We start from the raw sequence: 11,089 nt of genomic DNA on the forward strand, positions 1-11,089 counted from the left end.
GTTCCATGTAAACATCAGAAAAAAACTTCTTTACTGTGAGAGTGACAGAGCACTGGAACAGGCTGCCCAGAGAGGCTGTGGAGTCTCCTTCGCTGGAGATATTCAAAACCCACCTGGACAAGTTCCTGTGTGATGTGCTCTGGGTGATCCTGCTCTGGCAGGGGGGTTGGACTAGATGATCTTTTGAAGTCCCTTCCAACCCCTAAGATTCTGTGATTCTGTGATCTCCCAGCTGTCACTGACTTCATCAGTGAAAACCAGAAACTGGCCTTTCCTGCCTTAAAAGAGAGCATGACTCTCTGTTCCCTATGTGCCTAATTTCTTAGGACCTCAGAAACATATTGGCCTAAGAAAGAGTTGCAGACACAGCAGTGTATGGTGAGTGAGGGCTTTCTGAGAACTTGCTCTGGACAGATGGTGGAACTGTGGTCCCTGAGTGGGGACTGGCAGGAGAAGTGTGAGTGACCCTGCTCTGCCTGGCTGGGGCAAGAGAAGCCAGAGTCAGAGCCACCTCCTGCTGCTTTGCAAACTAGGCTGGTGGCTGGTAGGACTCAGTCCATTTAAGTTTCCTTTTTGCTTGGTTACTGTGGGTGAGTTTATTCGTTGAACACAGGCAGATTTAAGCAACTTTACAGAACTCGCAGCAGACAAATTTTCATCTGCAGGGCTCACTATTTTTTACTGGCTGTGCAGGTCTATATGATATGTTCACCCCACTGGGGAAAAAAGCAATATTTTGTCACCTACGAGTTAACTGAACTAGCCAATGAAAGAATCAATTTATAATAATGATTAATAACAAAGAACTGTGGGCAATAGAGCTACAAACCAAAACTAATTTGAGGAAATTACTCAGCAAGTGATTATGACTAATGTGATTTTCCTTTGGGCAATTCATGAACCAAAAGTTAAATGTGTGGAATGAAACATTCATTATCCATTACTCACTCAGTATAGGCAATGGCATTTGTATTGCAACAGAGCCTATACACTTCAGGCAGGTTTCAGGAGTTTATTACACAAAGCATTATACAGACTTTCTTCTTTTTTAAGGGGCAAATATCCCTCCTAAGGAGCTCCAGATGCTAAGTTTAAAAAGTCTGAGAGGACTACATCTTCTGTAAACGTGTATGAGTTAGCCCGACAGCTCAGGTATTGGTAGCAGAACAGTCCTGTTTGAGATTAAAAGGTTTCCATGTGGAAAGTCCCTGGGTATTAATCCAACTTCTGTGAGTTTTGTCACTTGTGCTGTGGCTAGTAAATTACTGGGGGCATATTCTAAGATACTTCAAATACAGTGAGACATATAGTCAATTCCAGGGTGATCCTTCAAGGATATCCCAGTGTAGGTTCCTCTAAATGCACATTCAAGAAAGGAATCCTTTTGTGTCTGAGCCTCTTCCTAAAAGGGATGGACCTTGCAAGCTATTGACTTTGACAGCATTGGCTTCAGCACAGCAAAAGGCAAAGCTCTCCCCACCTCTTCCTCCACTGCCCTGATGCTTCTTTCTTTTCCACACATCAGATGAGCCAAACAACTAGTTGCATACTAGAAGGATGTAGCAGATCAGTACGTTCCTACCACCTTCCCACATCAGGTATTTTAAAACGTTATCTGCCATGGACTTTTCTTAAGTGAATCTATCAGCAGCAGACTCACCTTATATCATTACCAAGACATACAGTGCCCCTAGATGTCGAGGAGATCCCTGTAGCTTGGCAGGCCACAGAAAGAAAGCAGCTAGAGCAGACAGTAAATGACAAAATCTACTACTGAAAAATCAGCAATAAGGACACTTATTAAAAAACAGGCAGATAAAACAAAATGAGTGAAAAGATACATTGCTGCTCTTCCTCCACTCTTCCTGAAATTGGTGCTATTCAATGGTTATTTAGGTACAAAACTATTGTGTCTTGAAAAGATCCTGGCTCCAGTTTTATTTTTCCATTGAGGAATAGAATGCGTGAGTAGTATGACAGGTTAGTATCAATTTACTGCTCAAACCAAAACGGATACAAAGTAGAAGTGTCTTAAACCAATTCTGGCTTTCTGATTCTAAAATGTAAAAATTCAAGGCCAATACTTGCCATTCTACCAATTTGTATATCTCTGTTGATCCCTCTGTTCAAATCTCTGTTGTTTGTCACGCACACTGGATGAAGACAGCAACAGGACTGTCTCTAGACTTGCTATATTTTGTGTGCAGTGTCTTCTGTTTTCTCCCAAGCACCTTCCCAGCATTGTACTTAAAGACTCATGTTCAAAAAATTGAACCCAAGTCCACTGTTTGTTGAGTTTCCACCTCTGCAAGTCTGGGGGTGGGGGAAGGATAGGGGAGACTGACATGAAGACTTAAAAGGTTGTACAACTCTAAATAAATGGTTCTTCAGAGGGGCTGATGACTTGCAGCTGCTACTGACTTTGGCTGATGCTGTGAGTACTTGGCACTTCTGAGAGAAGTGCCATTGTTGATCCACCTCTTAATGAGTGAATAACTTGAGATTGTTTTTGGATAAAAGATAATGATAAGTTAATTTTAAACAAATCCATTACTTGTTAGCCCTCCAGGTGTCTCTTTCTGTCTGACCCCATGTAGATGGGCAGTGAAGCAGCTGCAGATGGAAGTGTCTCAAGACCTGAAACGCAGCCAAAGCCATCCTGTTCTCATGAAACTGGGTGTCAATATTGTCTCTTTTTTGAATCTTCCCTTCAGCCTCCTCTGCTTACTACCTCAACAAAATCAATCACTTTCTAATTAACTAGTCAGATTATGATGCAGCTTGCCAAAATTTTATTATCCTCCTTTCAGAGTTATAGCATGCAATTCTTTATTCAAGTTTCTGCTGCTCCCACTTCAATGGAATTGGGTGAAGGAATCTCTTTCTGGGAGCCTAAGGGAGCTCTGTAATGAGAAACAGTTGCAGGAAGGTGAGTAACCCTTTTGCTTCACAGGGTTTGCAATGTGAGGAGAAAGGAAAAAAATACATGTGCTCCCTCTTTATGTTCCAGCATCCAGGGGGAAGAAATTGATGCAAAAAAACAGCTTCCACATGTATTTCTTGTGTTTATGGTTAGATTTTTTCCCTCTAATTGAGGGTAAAACAATTACCCTTTTGCAGATATTATATTGACAGTTGAGGCCCTTAGTAAGCACTGCAGAAACAACTGTAAGACATTCTTTAGGAGAGCTGGGCATTACAGTACAAAGTGCTGTAATACGTAGCATTAAGACACAGTCTCTGTTGAACAAAATTCCTCAAGCGATGTGCACAGGTTGGATGTCTTGAGAATAGCACCTTGAAGAAAGCATCTTGAGTGGGGAACTAACTTAACATATTGTTAAGAAATGTAGAGGTGATGAAGAGAACCTCAGCCTTCCTACTCAAAGCTAGGAAGGCATCAATGCCTTGACTGCTGGAGTAGTTGCAGCAGTGAGCCTTCTCGTGGGCTGAGGTACCTAAGGTAGCTCTGTCCACTTTCTTAAAAAGTCATAGCAAGAAAGCTTTGTCATAACTGAAAGATGGAATGCTTTTCAGGAGGGTGTAAAAGCTCTTCTAAGATCTTTATTTTGTTTCATTTGGTATGCAGACTGAGATTTGATGTACTTCTATCCCAGATGTCAACTACTGGACTAGAAAATTATATGCACCTTCATTTGTTGCCCCAATGAGAACACAGTTGTTTACAGGAGGTTTCAACATGGGAGACAGATACATTGCAGACTGTCAAACAGTTTGCTGGAGTTGAATGCAGTGAGCAGCCCATGCTCCCAGAATTTTGGTACCGCTCGTGTTCTGCTCTGACCCAAAATTTTATGTCACAAGACCCCAAAGTTACCAACGAGTTTCTTTGTGTATGTCCATATAGCTTTTTTCAGCCAGACACAAACGAAGTTTGACAGAGTTCACTCTGTCAAATGATTTTAGCTTGTGTCCATGCTGCCTGCAAGGCTGCCCATCAAAGTCCTTTACATTCATAGTTATAGGGAGAAGTCAATCTCTGCCCACTGGACTCAAGCATAATATGAGCTAACACAGGTGAAGAAGAAGAGCCTGGGAATTGCATCCAGCTCCTGGAACAAACTCGACATAGTGATCAAGCTGGTACCTCCCTGGTTCTGCTTTGTTAGGCTTTGTTTAGGAGACTATTAATGAGGTCCATCACTACACCAGTGCCTGAGGTCGGCACGCGTGCTTGGTGCAGTCCTATATTCTCCTCTGAGACAATGGGCCACACTTGCTGTGGAAAGATTGCCTGTGTCTTCATTAGCTGTGCTGGTGAAGCAGCATGCTGCAGAGCACTGTGCTGCTACAGAGGCACCATTGCTTCCCATTTCTATCTGCAGGAAAAGGCCTTTTGGCCTGCTACTGAATCTTGTACACACTCTCTCAGCTGCCACTAGAAAATTATCCTGCCAAACTGATTCTCAATCTGAAGGTGCTTCCTTTTTCCTGTTCCTGAGTGTATTCACATCTTGAATTAATTCAGTGTTTTAAATAAAACTATCAGCTAGATAATGAAGCATGCAACTATGTATGCTAGCAAGAAGTGAAAGAGCAAGAAAAGCAAATTTGCAAGTGTGGCACCTATATTATTTTAAGACACTTAGTGTTTCTCGTTAAAATTTTTAGGCATGATGAATCTAATTCCCACACTGTTTTATTGGAAAATTAACAAGTTACTGGGCAAAGGCTGCCTTCCAGAGTATAAAATAGCTTGTGTCAAATGAAAAGCACATCAGTGTCCACAACAGTCTTCAACAAAGAGCAGAAAAAATAAGATTAAAACAAACAAACTCACCTTAAGCCTGTTAAATGCAGCCTTCAGGATCTGCGTTTCCCTCTCGCTCTCAGGAACAACTCGTATGACTTTATCACTGCCAATAACAGAACATGGAAAGGACACTATAAGGCTCTTTGCAGCAGCACAATGCAACAGTAAATAGACTCAGATAGTGACCTTACTTATGCCTTTTTTCAGTATCTGCAAAACTTTAGGTGAACTGAAGCTCTGCTTCTAAACTTGCTCTCTGGATTTTGCACTTTCATAGGAATTATTTGCTCTTTACAGATTAGGGTGTCAGCTTGGCCCTCCATTTCTTTGTAAATGCTGTTGTTCATTCTTTTTAAATCAAGCCATTCAGGCCACCATCTTCCACACTGAATATCTGTTTCAGAACAAAACAATTATTTTGCCAAAACAAATAATCTGTTTCTGAGGACAAGATTAAGTAAGATACATTGCTTTTATAGGTTTAAACATTTAAAGGGCTTTGAAGAGAGGTGACCTTCCTATCCGGGGCATGCCTTTTGCTTTATCCATTAAAGCTTACACAAATTTTGTGAAATAAACAGCTTTCGTACATGCTCAGAAGGTGTTAGATAATACCAGCAGAATTTATGTATTATCTGTAGCAGCTCTCAATGAACTTTGCAAACAGGAAACAAGAAATAGAATAGCTGTACATTCAACGACCACCATCCATGTCATGAACTAGGGGAGAAGGGAGACCATGGAACACATAGAGGTTGATCATGTAGCTAACATGTCATCATCATAAGTCCATACACAGGAGGACTGAAATTAATTGTGTGGCCAGTGCTAATCCTGGCATTTCCCTACACACTGAGTTTTTTAATTTGTATTGTTCATAATCAGTACGTCTCTCCCAAGAGTCCATGGATGTCACGCATACCTTTGTTTCTACAGTTCCATCCACTAGCCAGAATCCCCTTTAAAAAAAAATATTTATCTCTAGTTTCCTCATTATGTGGGAATTTTACCCAGTAGAATTCCCCTTGACATTAAGTAAAGTCTGTCCCTTAAATATATATTGCAGACTCTCCTAAGTTTCTGAGTCTGCTCAGAAGATACCTGGCTCAGAAGCAACACTAGTGAGCATGTCTTTGCTGGCCTCACTGTTTTAGAAAGGCATGCAAGCTGCTGCTGTTCTCAGCAAGCAGGTACCAGGTCTTGCCTTCGGTGTCCAGTAGCTACAGCTCTGGTAGAATTCACCTTCATTGCAAGAATCCTTAATGCATATATAAGTAAGCATTAAATATTGTCAGTAAGTGGTTCAGAAGAATGCATGGGCTGTTGGGTTCAGTACTACTAACAAATACTGAATTCTGAAGTGGCTTACTCTGCCCCTTTCTGGCATCTATTTTCCCTTCCCCCACTCTTCTTTGGTCTTTTCTCTCCAGTCAGCATCTCCTCCCTTTGGTTAGCCTCTGATCCTTCTTTCTGTCAGTTTTGGTTCTCACTCCTCTGAACTTTTGCTTTAGACAAGTCCCAAGCCTTAAAACGCCTAAGTCTTCCAACAGCTTCATGGCCTTAAAGTTTTTGGTCCAGTTAGACTCTAGGTTACAGCTGCGATAACACTGATGGGCCCAGAGATTAGGACCTCAGTTCATTTCTGAAAGCACTTTTATTCTAGTGGCAGATCTAAAATTTTAGGGGAAATGAAGATGCTTCTGAGCCAAGTTTAACCTTCTGTGTAGGAACTTACTCAAAAAGGAATAAGCCTCTTAGAGTCCTACAACTTAATGCATTCTTTTAGTTTATTTTACACACAACAGTAATCTTTTTTTGCCATTACTTCTGCCAGAGTATTAAATTGCTGTTAAGAAGGAAATGGGAAAAAAGAAGTAATGATTGCCCAGGACATGTGAAGATGAAGTAACTAATATTCATTGGATACTTCTGGAAGGACTGGGACAATTACAATATAAAAACCAGATTTTAATGAAATAAGTAGCTAAGCATGCATTACGCAGTCATAATGGAATTTCAAAGGAATGGATATCACTTAGGTATGGTCTTGAATTAATACACATCACTCTAAACTGTCTTGGATTAGCTCAGCAACTCTGTCATTTCTAATGTGACGAAAGACCTGCCTTAAGGAGGAAAATATTGGTGCTGTGACAGATAGATCACTGGACACATTGTTAAAAATTCCTCAAGCTGTGGCTGGTTCTACTGCTAGAGAGCTTAGAGCAAGCAGTTTAGCATACCTGGTACTGGCTAGTATTTTATGAAAAGATGGTGAAGACATTATGACAAGGCAGTTTAATATTTTTTGTGCATGCAAGATGCAGGAATACACTGGATTTCTGAGAACTATCTTTTGGCTATCCAGCTGGTGGATAATCATTGTAAGTTATTAAAAAAGTACAGATACCAAAACCAGCTTTGCTCCTGATACCTACCAGGCAAAGGACATAGTCCTAAAAGTTGCAGTTTTTTTGCTTTGCAGCTTTCCTTGTTACATTTCACACTAAATAAATCAAACTATTATCTTTAAACACTATGCAATACCCATTGAATTCAGGGTAGAAATCCAGTAGCCTACCCAGTATTTAAGAGCCAACAAAAAAATCTACCAGATCACGGACTAATGTGGCTGGTAAATGGCAACTGTAGCCCAAACACTCAGAACCAGCCCTTGGTGAGGTCCCTTGCCCTCCCTCATGTCTACCTGAAACAAGGAAACAGGAAAGCTGGGGAGGGGCTTTTCATCAGAGAGGGCAGTGATAGGACAAGGGGTAATGGTTTTAAACTGAAAGAGGGGAGATTTCGGTTAGTCATCAGGAAGAAATTCCTCACCATGAGGGTAGTAAGGTGCTGGAATAGGTTGCCTAGGGAGCTTGTTGATGCCTCTTCCCTGGAGGTCTTTAAGGCCAGGTTGGATGAGGCTTTGTGCACCTGGTCTAGTGTGAGGTGTCCCTGCTCATGGCAGGGAGGTTGGAACCTGATGATCCTTAAGATCCCTTCCAACCATAACCATTCTATGATTCTATGTGGATACCCTCTCCCTGGAAGTGTCCAAGGCCAGGTAGGATGGGGCTTTGAGCAACCTGGTCTAGTTGGAGGTGTCCCTACCCATGCAGGGCAGTTGGAACTAGGTGATCTTTAAGGTCCCTTCCAACCCTAATCATTCTATATGATTCTATATTTGTATACTCTAGGGAAAGCTCATTCATATTGTCTTGCCTGAAGACAAACATCAGCAGTCTGCTGATCTATGCAGGCAAGGGTATTTTTCTAATCATCATGTCTCTACATTTTTTAAAGTCTATTTTTAAAATTTTCTAAATTATCAGCAAGATGGGGTACATTTTGTGGAATCTTTACATCAACCAGGAAAAACCTTCAGTCTACCCCTGGCAACTAGGCTAAAGGGATTTAAAGCTGGGACTTAGTGATATCATTTGTATTTTGTGTAAATACAATGGAAAGCCCTTGCAAAATGCAATACACAAGCTTTATGAAATGAACTGACCAGATGAGAGTGGTCAGCACAAAGCAGAAGCAAAACCACTGGTGTCCCCAGGGGGCAGCCTTGTGACTGAGCAAAATGGGTGACCAGCTGTTGGCCGACCCTGACATACAGTGACTTTTTTTTCTTTCATAACTCCTCTATATTTTCAAGAACAGCATGGAAAATGACACAGCTGCTTTTGAAAAACAGACTATGCTTCAATGGGCCTGAGAAGAGTGATATTCCCTGCCACCAATGGGGACTAAAACCTATTGGTTTATTTCTTTGGCTCTTTTAATTCACTTTTTTTTTTTTTTTTTTCCATTTACTTCACAGTTTTACTTATCTGTGAACAGACCAGATGGATTAAATGAAACCATTCTGCAGCATATATACAACTTCTCTACTGATGGAATTAGAAATTCTCTCTCATGAAACTTTCCTGCTGAAGTCACATGGCATGAACTCCATTTATGTAAATTCCTCATTTCCTTTAGGAAAACCCTTCTTGTTTTATTGTCCTGACTAATGTGAACCTTAATCAGCTCTCTCCTCTCCCATGGAATTCAATAAAAGTATGTTTACAAAGGCTTTACAGGTATTTTAAACACAATTTGAGAAATGATAAGTTATAAATCAAATTCCTGTAGAAAAAATCAGAAAGAAAATAAATCCCCACTTACAAGGGTCCATTCCTAATTGCAGAGGAGGGATTATAGTTTTTGAGATCAAGCTGCCATAGCTGCTGCACTTAAGTGGTTCATTAAGGCTTGGGAACTAGTTACATACTGAAAGACACATCTGTAAAAAGCTACATCATGAAAGCCTCTTGTCAACTCCAAATATGCCACCAGGTATCATTTGTGATGGAAGATCAATTCCTTCATTCCCTTTTCTCTGTTAAACTCTCCCGCTAGTCAAAATGTTAAAAAATATTCAGGCATTAATTTTTTAATCTCTCTTCATTACTGACATGAAGAGTTTAAACCAGGAACTCAACACTGTTAAAAAATTTATCTAAATAAGGTTGGGCTCCTTCCTGAGCCCTGATCTGGGAAGGAAGGAAACTTACAAAACTGCTAGAGCCCTTCTCTATGTTTTTCTGCATTACAGCAGATGCTGATCCAAACGGAAGAGAGCATCATTTGTATTTTCTAGGAAGCATTACATATGCTTTCTGCCTTTTACTTATTAAGGCAGGAAAGCTGATGTTACTTCTGATACAAGGGAGAGCTAACCTCTGTAATTTTGAAGGAAAAAGATTTGCTTGGATAATGTAGGTAAAAAATTCTGAGGAAGCAACATATGTTACTGCATGATATTTATGTCTATAGCACAAATAACTTCTCTGAAAACTGACTTTGTATGCAAGTTGTCTGCTAATTCCCAGGCATGGGATATCTGAGTTTCATATATGTATTTCAGGTGCAAAAAGGGTTTCCTACTTTACCCAAGCAAGAAACTTTAGGGACTACGCCAATTCTATATTACTGGCTCTCTTCCTTTTAAACAGCTTCATTCCAGAGACAGATGGTCTGGAAAGGTGAACATTTGCAGAAATTCCAGTTTTTGTTCCAAGTAAGGAACGATGCTTTTCCAAGCAAAGCTGGCCTCCAGTGTTGCATATACAGCCATCTAGCTCAGACACAGAAAGTGGGAACCAGTTGCTTCAGTGCATGTCTCAGAAAACAACAACAGGTTGTGTGTATGGCAATGGATACCATCTTGCTTCACCAAGTGTCATACATTCATATGCAAATAGAAGACAGAAAGAAGGCAGTTACTAAGGGCAGAAAATAAAAGGAGAAGTAACAAGAAAAAATACACACTAAAGAGAAAAAACAGGCCAAAGTAAGAAAGTAGACAAGAAGTAATGGTACTATCTGCAAAGGATTAAGGTATGCAAAAACTTGGGAGATGTCCATTTTGACCCAAGCAGGAGGCTTAAATGAAGTACTAAGTACACTAATTTGAATTCATTTCCAAAGACACTTATGATAATAACATGTTTGCATGAAGCAGCTGATGACTATTTAGCTCGGATGTAATCCTTCCAATGACAAATTATATCAAGCACTACTTTTAATGAAAGGACCACCATCATTCTGGTATCAGAGATTAGTGAAAAGAGCTTCTGTTATAATCCCATTTGCTTCTTTATTCTCATGGCACATGTATTTCTTCAATGAGTTGATCTGTGCTTTGTAAGGTGCTGCTGACCTAGCATGGGCCTGACAGTACCAGGACGCTTATCTGTCCATTTGTGTGCTCACCTGCCCAAACAGGAAAGCTTCCTACCAACTTCATCTGGACTGCAGAGGCACATTGGACTTGGTTGGCAAGACCATACAAGCTTGGTTTACTGTCCTGATTAGGTTGAGGTGATCAAGTGTGGGGCTGTCCAGCCAGTGTCCCCGGACAGACCCACTTAAATCAGTTGCATAAATTTTTATCACTTTTCCCATTCTTGGCCCTGTTTTTTCACCATACTTGTACCTTGCTTTCTCTGTCCACTTCCTCTCAAACAAGTAACTCAGCCGTAATGACCTTTTCCCAGTTGGTCCCAGCTTTGCTACATCTGTACCCAACCTTGGTATTTCCAGGTAATCACAGCTTCGCATGGTATTACTGATATGGTTACTCAGGTATTACTGCCCACAAAATGTCCAAAATACTTCCCTTCATTTACCTGTGAAATTCAGCAATTTCTCACATAACTCCCTCTTTACCTTCTGCAAGATCCAGCTGTCCTTCACAAATCTGAAATTTTTGTTAGCTTCTCACATTGTGGCATCCAGCACTTTCTCATATCATGTCCTATAGTT

The 11,089-nt window shown here is 40.6% G+C and overlaps 1 protein-coding gene across 1 annotated transcript in view; it reads right to left on the minus strand.

The window, feature by feature from the left end:
- The window catches only part of CPA6 (carboxypeptidase A6), a 50,975-nt gene extending 40,090 nt beyond the window's left edge, over nt 1-10,885 (minus strand). The window contains exons 1-2 of the mRNA XM_051610290.1: nt 10,761-10,885; nt 4,802-4,877 (exon numbers count right to left, since the gene is read on the minus strand). Coding sequence (XP_051466250.1) covers nt 4,802-4,877; nt 10,761-10,885 — 201 coding nt within the window. The remainder of the gene's footprint in view (nt 1-4,801; nt 4,878-10,760) is intronic.
- Between the last annotated feature and the right edge of the window lie 204 nt (nt 10,886-11,089).

This window comes from Apus apus, chromosome 2 (assembly GCF_020740795.1).
Source record: "Apus apus isolate bApuApu2 chromosome 2, bApuApu2.pri.cur, whole genome shotgun sequence".
NCBI classification, from domain to species: domain Eukaryota; kingdom Metazoa; phylum Chordata; class Aves; order Apodiformes; family Apodidae; genus Apus; species Apus apus.